The sequence below is a fragment of the Molothrus aeneus genome, chromosome 12, assembly GCF_037042795.1.
Source record: "Molothrus aeneus isolate 106 chromosome 12, BPBGC_Maene_1.0, whole genome shotgun sequence".
In the NCBI taxonomy this organism is placed as follows: Eukaryota; Metazoa; Chordata; class Aves; order Passeriformes; family Icteridae; genus Molothrus; species Molothrus aeneus.
In genome coordinates, this window is record NC_089657.1 from 11374386 (window position 1) to 11388095 (window position 13710).

Here is a 13710-nt window from a genome sequence, read left to right on the forward strand (position 1 = left end):
TTGATCACTGGAAAGGATTTGGAAAGGCAGAGTTTGCAAAGTACTGTCACTGTTTCCAGTGTGCTGTTAGGCACAGGGTCTCAGGTACACCTGTGGGCTGTCCCAGCAAAAGGAAACTGGGATCTGTTTCAATCCTGCATGCTGACTTCAAGCACCCTAATTAGCCACTCAACAGTAGGGCTTGTTGCTAATAACTCAGCTGGCTCTCCTGTGTGTTGAATGGATTTGTTACTGGAATTTTATTTGCTTTAAGTAGTAAGTGAAATTTGGAATAAGATATAGGTATAATATTTATTGAGGAGAACTAACCAAGAAATGCAAATAATTGCTAGTAATGTGTGAGAGTCAAATCCAACAACAGTATCTGAAAAATAGGTTTTGATCCATTACAATTTGTCCAGCAAATAGAACAAATAATTATGACAATTTTTACCATATGGGAAGAAAACAGAACAAAATACCTTTGTGTTTTGAAGACATTCTGCTTGTCCTTCCTTTGACATGAGACTTCAGAAGGGCTCTTGCTTTGGTGTCTGTGGATAACGTGCTGTAGCTTCTGCTTTGTGTTCTCTCACAAACTTCTGAAGCTGCAAAGAGGAAAGAGTGGGAAATGAGAAGATGCAAACAGAAAATGCAGCCAGCAATGTATTTCACAGCAGAACGTGGGACTGTTACATTTCACCTTTGTATCGTTTGCAGGAGGAATTGGGTGCCTTGGTTATGACAGAGGACAGACACGGAAATGTCTTGATGCAGTGGAGATTTATAACCCTGATGGAGACTTTTGGAGGGATGGACCCCCGATGCCTTCTCCCCTCCTCTCCTTACGAACCAACTCCACCAGTGCAGGCTGCGTGGAAGGGAAGCTGTACCTCTGTGGAGGATTTCATGGAGCAGGTACTAAAATGAGTCCAGCATTCTATGTGTAGTTAAAATCAGCTTCACTGGGCACAGACTGACCTGATGAGTGATCAGCCCTATCAGATGGCGCTGGCATGCCCTGGAGTCATAGACCTGATTCTGCACTTTGGACTGCCCCCTCCTAATGTCAACATGAATTGGGTTCTGTTTGACTTTTGCTTTTTCCCTTAACAAAACACGAAAATTTAAGGATGTTTCTGATCTGTTTCTAAACCTGTCCAAATCTAAAACCTCAGCAGAATTATTCTGGATTTACATTTAGAGTTACAGAAATGAGGAGCTTACTGTTTTATGGACATTAGAGAACTTGGGCATATTTGTTGAAGATTAAGGCCCTGTCCATCAGTCCTTAGCTATGTTATCTCACACTGTCTGCTTACTTACACGCTTTTTGTAATCAATGTTGAAAAATCTTGTGTACTTAATGAGGACCCTGGGTTGGGAACTGAGATACAAAAAGACTGAAGCTCCAGATCTGGTGATTTTAAATAATCTTAGCCCCAGGGACACCTTTCTTCTTTTAAGTCTTTTTCCTTCCAACTTTGCTTAGCTTTATCTAGATCTCCAGTGCATATAACCTATTTTTTTCATTATAAATGCAAAGGATTGCAAAACAAGCACACTTAAAAGATTCTGCTACATACAGCTGCCACCCCAAATTCCTTTCTAGGAGAAAGCAATAGCACAGATAGCAAGAGCAGTTATCCACTGCTAATAAATATGATGTCAGCCTCACTGTTGACCAGGAATAGTGGTATCACTGGGAGACCTGTCCTTCTCATTACAGTTTTACTTGTTTAACAACCTCTAAACTTAAATCTACTCTTATTTTAGAATGATGATTTTCATCAGCTAGTTCACAACTTGCCTCCTGCTTTCATTTGCTACTGTTTGAGGAAGCTGCTTCCTGAAAAGAATTGTTCGGCGTGTTCTCATGTCATCTCTTATGGAAGATCTGTGACGTCAGAGAAATTTTGCTTATCACAAATCTGTGTTTCCATAGCAAACCTTGTGCCATTCTAGTTGTGTTTTTTCTCAGCAACATTATGAAAGAGCCTAAAGTTAGTGGGTAAAAATTTCAAAAGGCTAATCATGGGAAGTGGTTGAGTCACCATCCCTGGAGGGAGATAAAAGATGTGTGGATGAGGAGCTTGGGTACGTGGTTTAGTGGTGGGCTTGGCAGTGCTGGGTTAATGGTTGGACTGGATGATCTTAAAGGTCTTTTTCACCCTAAACAATTTGATGACTCTATGATCATTAACAGTGAAAAATGAAGCAATTTTTTCCAGATGACTAACAGATTAATAAGAGATTTTCTGACTAGTGTAACTTCAGAGCCATAAAAAACACTTTCTGTACAATGCCACCACATTCTGTCACTGAGTCATGTACATGAGTGTGGTTGTTCTGGGAGAGGCAGAAAGTCCTCCTGTGGATTTCAAGAAGGCTGTCTTTTGTATATTTGTATAATGCCAGCTCAATGGGGTCCTGATTCCTCCTCTACTATTGCAATCCGTATCATTATGTATAGAACTCCTTTGTACTAATAGTGTTATTTAGATTGGAAAACAAGAGGTCAAAGATAGAAAATGCCAGTTTTGCAGTTACCTGTGCAACCTGAATTCTGACCCCCTACATGTGCATTCTGTGCACCAGTACAGAAGTAGTGTGTAGCTGTGCTGCTAGGCAGTTATTAACAAGGCAGCCAAAATAAGAGTCTCACTGTCAAATCAAGTGTAACCACATAGTTTAGGAGTTGAGAGGAACCTGTGCCTTAAACACAGGCTTCTTAATGTGACTTTGAAGCTAGTACAGGAAAAGGGCTTTCTAAGTGGTCACAGCAATAACAGCTTCTGGCTACATCATCAAGACAAGGATGGGCAGAGGCCGTGAGCTGAGGGTGGAGATGTCACCTGGCTGGCCTCTCTCCCTGGCCACATGTTCTCTGCATGCTGGAAAGGGCTCTTGCCTGATGAAGAGAGGGTTATTAATCTTTGGAGTGAGAGAGGGTTATTACTGCCACTTGGGAGCTTGGAGAGGGTGACTTGACCCTGCACTTTCACAATTACAGCTGCTCAGCAGCTTCAAGGTACAGAACAGCATGTGCTTCTGCTGCTTTAGTAGAAGATAGTACTATTTTAGAATGTGTTTGTTTGGTTTTGGTCTTTGGGCTTCTTTGGGCATGTCACTTTGGTTTTTGTGAGGGATGTGACTGAAAGAGGATATTCCAATTTTACAAAACATAGTAATTTATTTTCATCCAGCTTGTTCCAAGAACTCCAACTGGAAGCACAGCTGTAGTCTTTGGGTTTTCTGCCTGCTGAATGCCAAAGGACTGCTGTGATCATTCAAGAATAAGCACAGCAAAGAAAAAAAAAGGAAAATAAGCCAAAATCACTGCTGCAATTGAAGTCTTAGCCTATAGGGCTGAAATTAACCTCCTGTATGGTATAGATCTGTCCCAGTCTCTTCAGCCTTCACTTGCCTTTGCATTTGCTTAAACCCACTCTTGATCCAGCAGGAAGTTGACCTGGTAAAGACATTGTTTCGTGTTAATTTTTGACTGGAATGTGTCATGCTCTCTATGCTTTCCTGCATGTGTATGGACCCAAGTGGATCATTAGAGCCCAGAGATGCTGTAACCAAAGCTGAAAAGCAGTTGTTAACTGCTTAAAGGGCCCTAAATTTGGAAGACAGGATAAGTACTGCTCACCTACCATCTTTTCTGAGTCCCATGTGACAACTGAAGTTTTGTGATGGCAGAATTCCCATTCCATATGTATTGCCTGTCACAAGTCCTTGTCTGCCTGAAGGGAAGACAAATGATGCAGCCCTAACATCATTCCCAGGAGAAAATGAAGAAAAACTGCAGCTACTCTAGAGGGAAGCCAGCTTGGCCAGATGACAGTAGCAATAGGAGTCCTTCTAGCAGATGAGTGAACTCCAAAGTGTGTTCAAGCTCCCTCTGAACTGCAAGGAATATTTTTCAATGTTGAGATATCTTGGTAATGCTCGTAAGGTTTCCCCTGCTGAGGCTTGCTCAAGTTGGAAGCTTGTTCCAAGCTGGCCATGGAAGAGGAAAGGGGATTAATTCAGCTGAAGCTCAGACACTTCTCTGCAGTGCCTACACGAAGACCTTGGTAACCCTGGGCTCTCTGCAGCAGATGGAGAACCACAGACACTTTAGAGGGAGATTCAGATCCTTGGTGCCTTTATATCTGCTCTGAAGGAGCAGAAAGAAATTCAGAATTCAGAGGAGCTCTCCTTCTCTTAAAGCTTCATGTTTAAATCAGGATGTGAGGGATTCTAACTTGGCTTACCTAGGGCAAACACATCAGAACTTAGTGTCTGGTTTGATGGTGCAAACATCTGAGAGACCTTTGTATTGTTACCATTAGCTGATTAAGGTGTGTTTTTACAGCTATAAGTACCCAAAAACCACACTTCTTGTTTTGAATCTGTCTCCTCCTTAGTGAGACTTGTAAAACTTCATCTGTTGTCCAGTTGTTTATACAAATTAGCTCATTTTCTTCTAAAGCTTCTATGGTAAACAGGAGCCACTAACCCGCTTGTCTAGGCTCCAGCTCATGAAGCCTTGTGTCACAAATGTAATTTTCTAGCACTGTTATGGCATTCATCAAGATAATCACACATGTTTTAATTTTTTTTCATTAGTTTATAGTTCAGTGCAGAGTGAAAACATTATCCCAAGTATGAATACTCAGCAGGACTCAGTGTGCAACAGCCAGCCAGATTTCTGCTAAAATACTGCCACAATTCCTGCTGTAACTGTGGATTTTAAACCAGCCTTTGCAGCCTGGCTGTACAGTGTTCTTGTTGATGTGTTTTGTTTTCTTTTCATTGAACAAAAACCTGTCAAGCTGCACAGGTTGACAGCTACTGACATCAGCCTGTGCCCAGCAGAAGCAGCCTCATTAGTGTGGCTCTCTGATGGAGGGGGGAGCAGTTCTTCAGGTATGCAGGATTACATCCTTATAAAATGCCTGCCAGATCAGGTTCCCTTTCTTTTTGACTGCTTCTGAGCATTAGAAATGTTTTTCTGGTGAGAGTAATAAAAAATAAATGTGTGTGCTTGCTTACTGGGACCATGTAATCTACTGTCATTGTCACTTGTAGTCTGTATCTGGTGGCTGGGGATTGTAGCTTTAGTTTCAGGCTATAGGTGTTGGTCCAGCTGTCTGGGAACTGAAATCCAGAGCTGAGTTATTGTTGTTTTGGTTTTTTTTTAATTCAAAGCATCCTGGCTGTATCAGCAGTAGTGTGGCCAGCAGGACCAGGGCAGTGATTGTCCCCCTGTACTGGGCACTGCTGAGGCCACAGCTCAAATCCTGGGTTCGGTTTTGGGCCCCTCACTACACAAAGACATTGAGGGGCTGGAGTGTGTCCAGAGAAGGGCGAGGGAGCTGGGGAAGGGCTGGAGCACAAACCTCCTCGGGACTGGCTGGGGGCGTTTAGCTGGAGAAAAGGAGGCTCAGGGGGGAGCTTATGGATCTGAAAGGAGATTGTAGCCAGGGCGGGGGGGGGGGTCAGTCTCTTCTCCCAGGTGTAACATGTGACAGGACAAGAGGAATCAGCCTCAAGTTGCACCTGGGAAGGTTTAGATTGGATATTAAGGAAAATTTCTTCACTAAAAGCACTGTCAAGCACCGGAATGGGCTGCCTAGGTCAGCGGTGGAATCACCATTCCTGGAGGTGTTTAAAAGCCATGTAGTTGTGGCACTGAGGGAAGTGAGTTAGGGGTAACTTGACAGTGCTGAGTTAATGGTTGGACTTGGTGATCTTAGAGGCCTTTTCCAAATGAAATAATTCTATGATGTTAATTAAAATGCCACCTTTACTGTGATACTGCCATCCATGTGACATCAGCTGATCTGTAAAGTACAGGTACAAGCACCTCAATGCAAATTATGAAATGTTTAATAGATCTGCTCTTAGCAGTACATATCCCCTGAAAGGTCTCATAATTTCATCAGGTAATGGGGCTTTTTGTGGAACTGTCTGTCTCTGAACTGGCAGTTTTGCCATCTCCCTCCTGTGTAGCTTAGAGCAGAGGAGGTGAATGTACTTCCCTAACATGTATGCTGAAAATTTCTGTAATGTGTGTAGTTTCATGTGGTACCAGAGCTGCTGAATCCAGTTTTATTTACTTACTCATATCAAGTAGAAATAAATTTTTCTCTTGAATAGTGTTACAGCCGGAGAAGGGGAGAAATATCTATGAAATAGACATGCAAGAATCTTAATTATTTTGTGCTTGCAACTGTTACCCAGGATAGGTGACAGTGATACAGAGTCCTACTACTTGTGTTAATTTTGATTCTCAAAAAAAAAATCAAAACAAACAGCCAAAAACTTACAATGGATTAATTTTCTAGTCTATTCTTCCTCATTTACATAATCTGCAATCCATGCATTGGAATAGAAGCAGCTCTGCTTGCAGCGGTGCAGAACTGTGTAGTAGTTACTATATTCCAGCTGAGCTAACGAGTTTTTATCTCCACACTGCCCACTCCTAATAGCAGACTAACTTAATAGTTATTTATTTTGACTAATCTCCCATGGAAGCTGTTCCCCTTAGTCTCCTCCATTATGTGATTTAGATGGAGAATCATTCTAGTGCTTGTTTTTTATTATAGTGGTTATGGAACATTACTGGAATTAAATATAGACATATTAAGGAGTCTGGCACAGTAAATACTGCACTTGTGAAGCTTGGGGGTTGAGAGATTGGTACAAAACCTGGTTCTCCAGCACCTTCCCATGTTCCCAGCTAAATAAAGCAGAGGTTCAAACCCCGGGCTGCTTATCTGCAGCACTGTTTGTTTCCCTCTGTTAAAATTTAGTGTGCACAGATGAATAATTAAAGTTCTCCTGCCCACAGTTGTTGCCGTTAGAATAAATATTCCCACCAATGGAAGAGACCCAGGGCCCTTGCATTTTGCTCTGCTCAGGGCTGCAGGCACTGCCGTGGCTCTGCAGCTCACAGCCACATCCACCCCAAAAAATGCAGCTTGACCTTTCACCAAATTCTCCCCCAGCACCAGCATGAGCTGCTGCCACTGGGAGAGACCTCTGCAAATGCTGCCTGCCCAGGGAGGGCTGCTCATCTACCCTGCTCATTAGCTGGAAATGTGCTGCCATAAATGAGGCCAAATCAGGTCAGGGGAATTGCTGGGCAGCAGCACCTGCTCATTTCACATCTAAATTTGACCTTCTCACTCTCTGGAAGTGGTATTAGCTCTTCAGTCCTGCTTCTTACTGAGGCTCATATATTGTTTATAAAGGATTAATGAATGATTAATAGATATTTTAATGCATTTTAATTAATTGCTGAAAAGGTCAATAGGTTGTTTAGAAACATGGCTTGTAGCCATGTATGACATCAACTCGTGTTCAAAACTGTCATGCACAGTCTAAACATGTTTTATATCTTCTATAAATTATATATGAACCTATTGTAAGGCATTTAGAAACAGTATTTCAGGATGGGCTGAGCCAAACAGTTCTTACTCTGATTTGCTGTTTTTACCCATGTAAATTCATATTGCATTGACTCTCTGCCTCTGTAACCTGTGATCCTGCTATCACCTGCTTGTAAGCCTGTGCCTGAAAGAGGTCTTGGCCATGAAGAGCAGGCAAAATCTGGAAAGATTTTAAAAGCTTGAGCAGCTGGGTCAGTCCCAAGGATAAGCAACTGAATTAGGAGCTCCCTTCTGTAGACCAGCCCATTCTTTATAGATATATTTAATTTTAGTACCCATTGATTTGTGAGTGAATGGGTGGCTTGTGAATCTATGGTCCTGAAGAATTGCAGAGCAGATCAGGATGAGAGAGGACCTATCTATGAGAAGGAATATCTTACCTTACTCCATGCAGGTGCTGGGCAAACAGCAAGCTGCCACAGTGGTGAATTGAAGCCCCCACCTTCCTCCCAGCTTTGGGTGTGTCTGGTGGGATACACCTGGCCAGCCTTAAACAGCCCAGCCAAGCTCCCTCTCCTGTGGATTCTCTGCCTGCTCCTGCCCACAGGCATAGATGATGGATGGCCCTGACCTCCTGAGGGTGCTGCCTGTGTCTCACTGGTGGAGATAGGGAGCAGCTCACACACAAATGGGATTGAAGGCCACAGACTTGATGAACTTATTATTTTTCCTACTGCAAATGAGGAGCCAGGACATCTGGTAGTAATGATCTAAATGCACTTCTATCCCATTGCAACACAAATATGAATTCCCAGGTCACCTAACTCCACCTCATGTAATTATGGAAGCAGCTATTAGTGGTGAGGAAGATAAGTAGCAGAGGCTAGTCCCATGTGTTTGAAATCATTCTCTGGTACAGATAATGGCATGAAAAAGCAGGTACAAACCAGCACTGGAGGCTGAGCTGCTCCAAGGCAGCTCTGGGTGGCTGTTTGGTGTCAAGAACTGGGCAAACAAGTGAAAGAAACACCTGAGTAAATATTTCAAGGACTGTTGAATTGGCAAGCACCTTGTGATATTCAGGTGCTTTTTTCTATGACAGGAGCAGAGCAGACAGCAGTCCAACTGCCACAGGTTTGGTGTCTTTTTTGAAAAAAAGTATTTATATAAATTGATCTATGGCAAAAGAATACAGCACATATTAGGAACCTTCAAACTGGAAAGGAAAAAATGTATCAGCCTGAGAACCACCATCAGGAGGAGCTCAGACAAGTGGCCTGTGTGAGGATGTCCTGGGGCACAGAGCTCCAGGACAGATGGGACACTGAGGTTTTTCCCAGCACACAAGGTGGCCCTGCTCTGGGTGAAGTTGCTGAGGTGCTGCTGGCCACCTAACAGTGTGTCAGTGTGGCTCTGTCACTGCTAGAAGGCAGGGAAACTTGTCCCAGAATGCTTTTTTTGTTGTTGTTATCTTTGCTCTGCACTGATGCAGAGGCATCATGACTTGTGGCTGGGCACCTGCTCCCACTGTCTCCACCACTCTGCTTCCTCATTCCTGTGCTGGAGGAAATCTCCCAGCTGATATCAACGGGCTTCTGCAAGAAACAATGAAATATCAACCACATTTCAGCAAACTTGCCATAGATTTCACTCCAGTGAATGGAAATTCAGAATGATTTTTTTTTTAAAGTTCAATCTTCTGGACAATGAGTAGACTACAGCAGAAAGAATTTATTTATCTTAGCTTACAAATGTAATAGCTGTGTGGTTAGTAGTCCTGAACAAAGTATGGATTTTCTACCTGCTAAGCATATTGCTTAATTCTTCTACATCTGCCTCCCTTAAGTCCTCCCAACTCAAAACCTGACAATTGTACGTGAATTTTCAGTTACAAATGAGAAAGAGAAAGAAAGGTCCAAAAAAGTGGTAATAAATACTATTGTCATGTGGAAAGTTGTTCTTTCATTCCCAGCCTCCAAATCAGAATTGGAATGTGGTAAAAAAAAAAATCCATCAAAACACCCACAAAGAAACAAAACCCAACAAAGCAAAAAAACCCAAAAAACAAAACAAAAAACCAACAACAACAAAACAGATGAAAGAGCAGATGAAATATTTATGTTGCCTGCAGTCATACTGTGTGTCTTTCCAAGAATCGTTCATCCTGATTTATGTTCACTCCTGATTCAAATGGCATGAGAAAACTTATGGCATAAAATGAAGTCTGGCCATATTTGGGGAGTGAGTCACAAACCTTTCCAAGAAAAAACATGATTGTGTATATGGAAGGCAGGCAATCACTTACTGAAAATTAATATTTTTGTTCTTTTTCTTTCTGCACATTCAAAGAAAAAAATAATGTGAAAAAGTGTTTTGTTTGCAGACCAGAATATAAAAGTTAATCTTAAAACTAATTTTGCTTTGACTACTGTATTTGTATATATAAAATACAGTTTTAAGAGTCATAAATTGAACATTTTCAGGTGTAATTTAAGTCCTGTCACTGGGAAGAGAAGGATTTCTAGGGTCACTGTTAACCTTCAGTCTGGACTTGTACATCAAGAAGGCAAAACTGTACCCAAAGAGTTCTGACTCTTTAACACACCACAATTTCTGGTGGGGATTAAGTTATCCTGGGATTAATGATCCCTTTGCTGGTTTAGCCTCTTTCTTTCCTGAATATGAATAAATCATTGTTTTACTGCTAGAAAAGGATCTGCATCAGGGTTAGGTTTGTACAATTGGAATAATTCTAATCTAAAGTGGTTTAAATCCTGTGCAGAAAAACACAGTGTAAGAAAGTTTCTTAAAACTTCTCATGGTTAAACAAGAGCATGCAGAAAACAATGCCTCATTTTGTAGAAAAAAAATGAGTGAAACCCTTTCATTAGGGGAGGTGATTGTCTGGTGAGGCAGAATAATGCAATGAGGACAGAGAGTTGTGTGGGTTGGCTTTTTAAAAAGTAATCTCTGCAATACAGCCAATTGCATTTTGTAGGTGTCACATGATTCTCCTGTGAGCAGAATAATCTGCTATGATCTTGCCTTTTTAAAATTGCAATTAAATAAGGCAAATCAATGAAGAAGAATTAGGAATTATTTGTACCTTCAAGCTGTTTATTGGGATTAAAGCCCAAATCCAGCATTACAGACTGGAATCAAAGCTGCTATTCTCTTTGGAAAGCACCACCTTTTCTATTGTTTTTACCAAGAAAAAATAAGATTAAAAGAAGGCTTGAGAACTGAAGATTTTCAACTCATTTCTCTTTTAAATAGAAAAGGTGTAATTTTTTTTTCTGAAGTATGACTATTTTGAGCAGTGCTTTGCCTCACATGAACTTTCTCATCTAAAGGCTGCTGCTTAATTTCCTTTAAACAAGATAAGTCTAGAGAAGTTATTGCTTCCCTTGACTCTTTTTATCTCCCAAGGGTTAACAGTTAACTAACACTGCTTATGCTGCAAAGCAGAATTTCTAGTGTGGAACAAAACCAGTCAGAATATCCCACAGAAAAGGGAAACAAGGGACATAAAGGTTGAGAGTCACCCAGGTCAGGAAAAAACACAGCAAGGCTTGTAAGGAAGGGTTGCTGAACCTGCCTTTGATGTTTTAATTATGAATTCCTTTTCTGAAGTGTTGCAATCACTCACAGAATGTCTTGGTTCCAGCATTTGATTATTTTTCCTGTGTTTGTCTCATTTTTGTCATCATCCATGCCAAAGAAAATCCAGACATAAAAATTTATTGCATAAAAGAGATTATCTAATAAAAAACCACAGAGACAGGAGCCTCCTGTGTCACAGCTTTGGTCTGCTTGTGCTCCTGCATTTGCCTCAGGAAAAACCTCTTCAGGGTCATACAGGAGTTTGCTGGTAGTGGCACATGTTGTTTGCTTGCTCTTTTTCAGTTGTGTCTTCTCTCTTCACATGTAAATGGCTTTTTCAGCAGTTTGCTGTCTTCTGTCTTGAATGGCTGCAGTCTTCCAATGTATTATTATCCTCCTATAAAGTCTAGGTTCAATAAGCAATCCATCCTAACCTGTTTCACGAAAAGGAATGGAACAAAGAGTGTTCAGATGAGACTCTATCCTGCAATCTTACTCAAAGCTCCTCGGGAGTAAGCTTGTGGACATCCATGAGAGTCCCAGAGGTCTGGCTTTGGACCAACAAAAATTACACCACAATAAATTGTGACATAACAGGGGGGAAATGAGAACAGGTTGTGGAAGCTGGGGCAGAAAAGCTGTGCTGCCCTCCTGTATCCAGATGAAAGAGGGTGATGGTGAATGGGTGGTGAGTGGATTCCTTAGATAAGCACGACAAAAATGTGCAGAAATGTCCACAAAACTTGTGCAACATCCACAGATCTCGTGCATATTCAGGATCTGCTGAAAACAGAACTGTCCTGTATCCACTCAGCAAGGGAGCCATTCCTGGGAGAAGTCTTGTTTCCATCTGACGTCCCCACATCCCAAAGCTCCTCCCTGCAGGGGAGCCTGGGGGGTATTTCAAATCCCACCACACTGCATCATTATAACATCAACACCAATTTTGCATGGAACCTAAACCATGCCAGCACTGTCCTGGGGGTACTCAACCCCCAGAGTTGCTGTCCCCTGGAGAAATATGTGGTCTGTTTCCAACATGAAAAACAATCTGTGTCTCTGGGTGCTCTTCTGCTGTCGTTCTTTTGCCCTTCTTCAATCCTTTAGTGTCAGTTGCACATAAGGGCAGTGCCCAAACCATGAGGTGCAATTGATAGATGTGAGATAGGGCTGTTGCTGGGGGTTTGTTTGTATTAAAAAATTCCTATCCTAAGGGATAGCTGAATGGGAATCTCACTCTGGAGCCTGTAAATTTTATCCTGTCACCAGTCTATTAAGACTCAATAAAACAGCATTGAGCATTCAATGTTTCTTGCTATGATTGTTCTTATCCTGGTATCCTTGAAGTGTCTGTTCTTGGAAGTCTGAGACTTGGCTTTTAATACATCTTCCCCAAGGCTCATCTGACAACAAAGCACATGCATGTCCTCAGCTCAAAATAAGGAAAACTTAGGCTAAAGTTACTTGCTGTGAGAAAGCAACTTTAAGATGAAAAGAAAAAGTGAGCAGAAATGAAAGATGGTTTTATTTTTAAGAAAGTTTGGCTATGAGTAACAACTGTTGCAGAGCTCAGGAACTGTTGTTAGCAAAGGAAGGGTTTGTAGTCTTGTAAGAATTTTAATATAGCACTGCTGGTTCTCTGCTTCATGGTGATTCTTTATGTTTTGTTTGTAAAAAGCTTCTTGTCTGGAGATTGGCTGTGATTTAATGGCATTCTTCTAACCTGCCTGTCCATGACAAATTCCTCAGCATTTCATTTCAGAACATCTAAAGTGCATCTAGAGCCTTGGGGACTTTTTCTGTCTTTATTTCTCCCTAAATCACAGGATGTCCAGACTGTGCACTCAAGAAAAGCCATAGTATTGGAGTGCTTCCTGCAGCCTGAGAATAGCATCTTGGCTGGGGCAAAGAAAAGAACACACTGCATGCAGGCATGCTTGTGAACAAGAGGCAACTCTGTCTCTAAAAGAGGAGCATCTGACAATTGACTGCAGGATAAATTGCCACCTGCATACTTGTACAAAGATGGAGCACTTGATGCTTTTGTCTCTGCACCTGGCACCCAGAGTGTGAGGAGTGACTGCACTGTGGAGATTTCCATCTGCACTATTTGATTTGCTGCATGTTGACAGTGTCAGTACCACAGAAATTACCTTTTTATTTCCCCTTTCAGAAAGCTCATAATAACAACTGCCCAAACCTCTTGGATCCTGTTTGACTTGCCCCCTGCTGCTGTTGCCTTTGTTTTTCAGCTCGTCATGAAGTGATCACCAAGGAGATCCTGGAGCTGGACACGTGGGAGAACCAGTGGAACGTGGTGGCCACCAACGTCCTCATGCACGACAGTTACGACGTGTGCCTCGTGGCTCGGCTGAACCCACGGGATCTGATCCCTCCTCCTCCAGATTTAGTGAACCAATAGAAGTTCAGGGGCTCTCAGTGCTTCCAGATTCTGCAGAGACTGAAGAATTTGGCGAGACAAATGCTGCATTGCCTCTGGATCACAGCTGGGTCCCACACAGAGGGAAGGGCAATATGTGCTTAAGGACATAATTGCCTTTGAGCTGTGCTTCTCTGATGATGCTTAATTTGATAGTTCTGGTGCTCTGCACTTCTGTGCTTGAAAGCCAAGGTTGTCCAGCCTTTGTGTGTGGCTCTGCATCTTCAGTCTGGCTGTGCAACCTCCAGTGCTGGGTGAAGCCTGAGCTGCTGGGACTCTTTGCCTGACAGGCACAGTGGCAGC

At 42.2% G+C, this 13710-nt stretch overlaps 1 protein-coding gene across 1 annotated transcript in view; it reads left to right on the top strand.

Annotated features, from left to right (window-relative positions):
• Positions 1 to 13389, top strand: part of KBTBD12 (kelch repeat and BTB domain containing 12) — a 28793-nt gene extending 15404 nt beyond the window's left edge. Inside the window, exons 4-5 of the mRNA XM_066558413.1 lie at positions 700 to 897; positions 13220 to 13389. Of these exons, the coding sequence (XP_066414510.1) occupies positions 700 to 897; positions 13220 to 13389 (368 nt within the window). The remainder of the gene's footprint in view (positions 1 to 699; positions 898 to 13219) is intronic.
• The last annotated feature ends 321 nt before the right edge of the window (positions 13390 to 13710 follow it).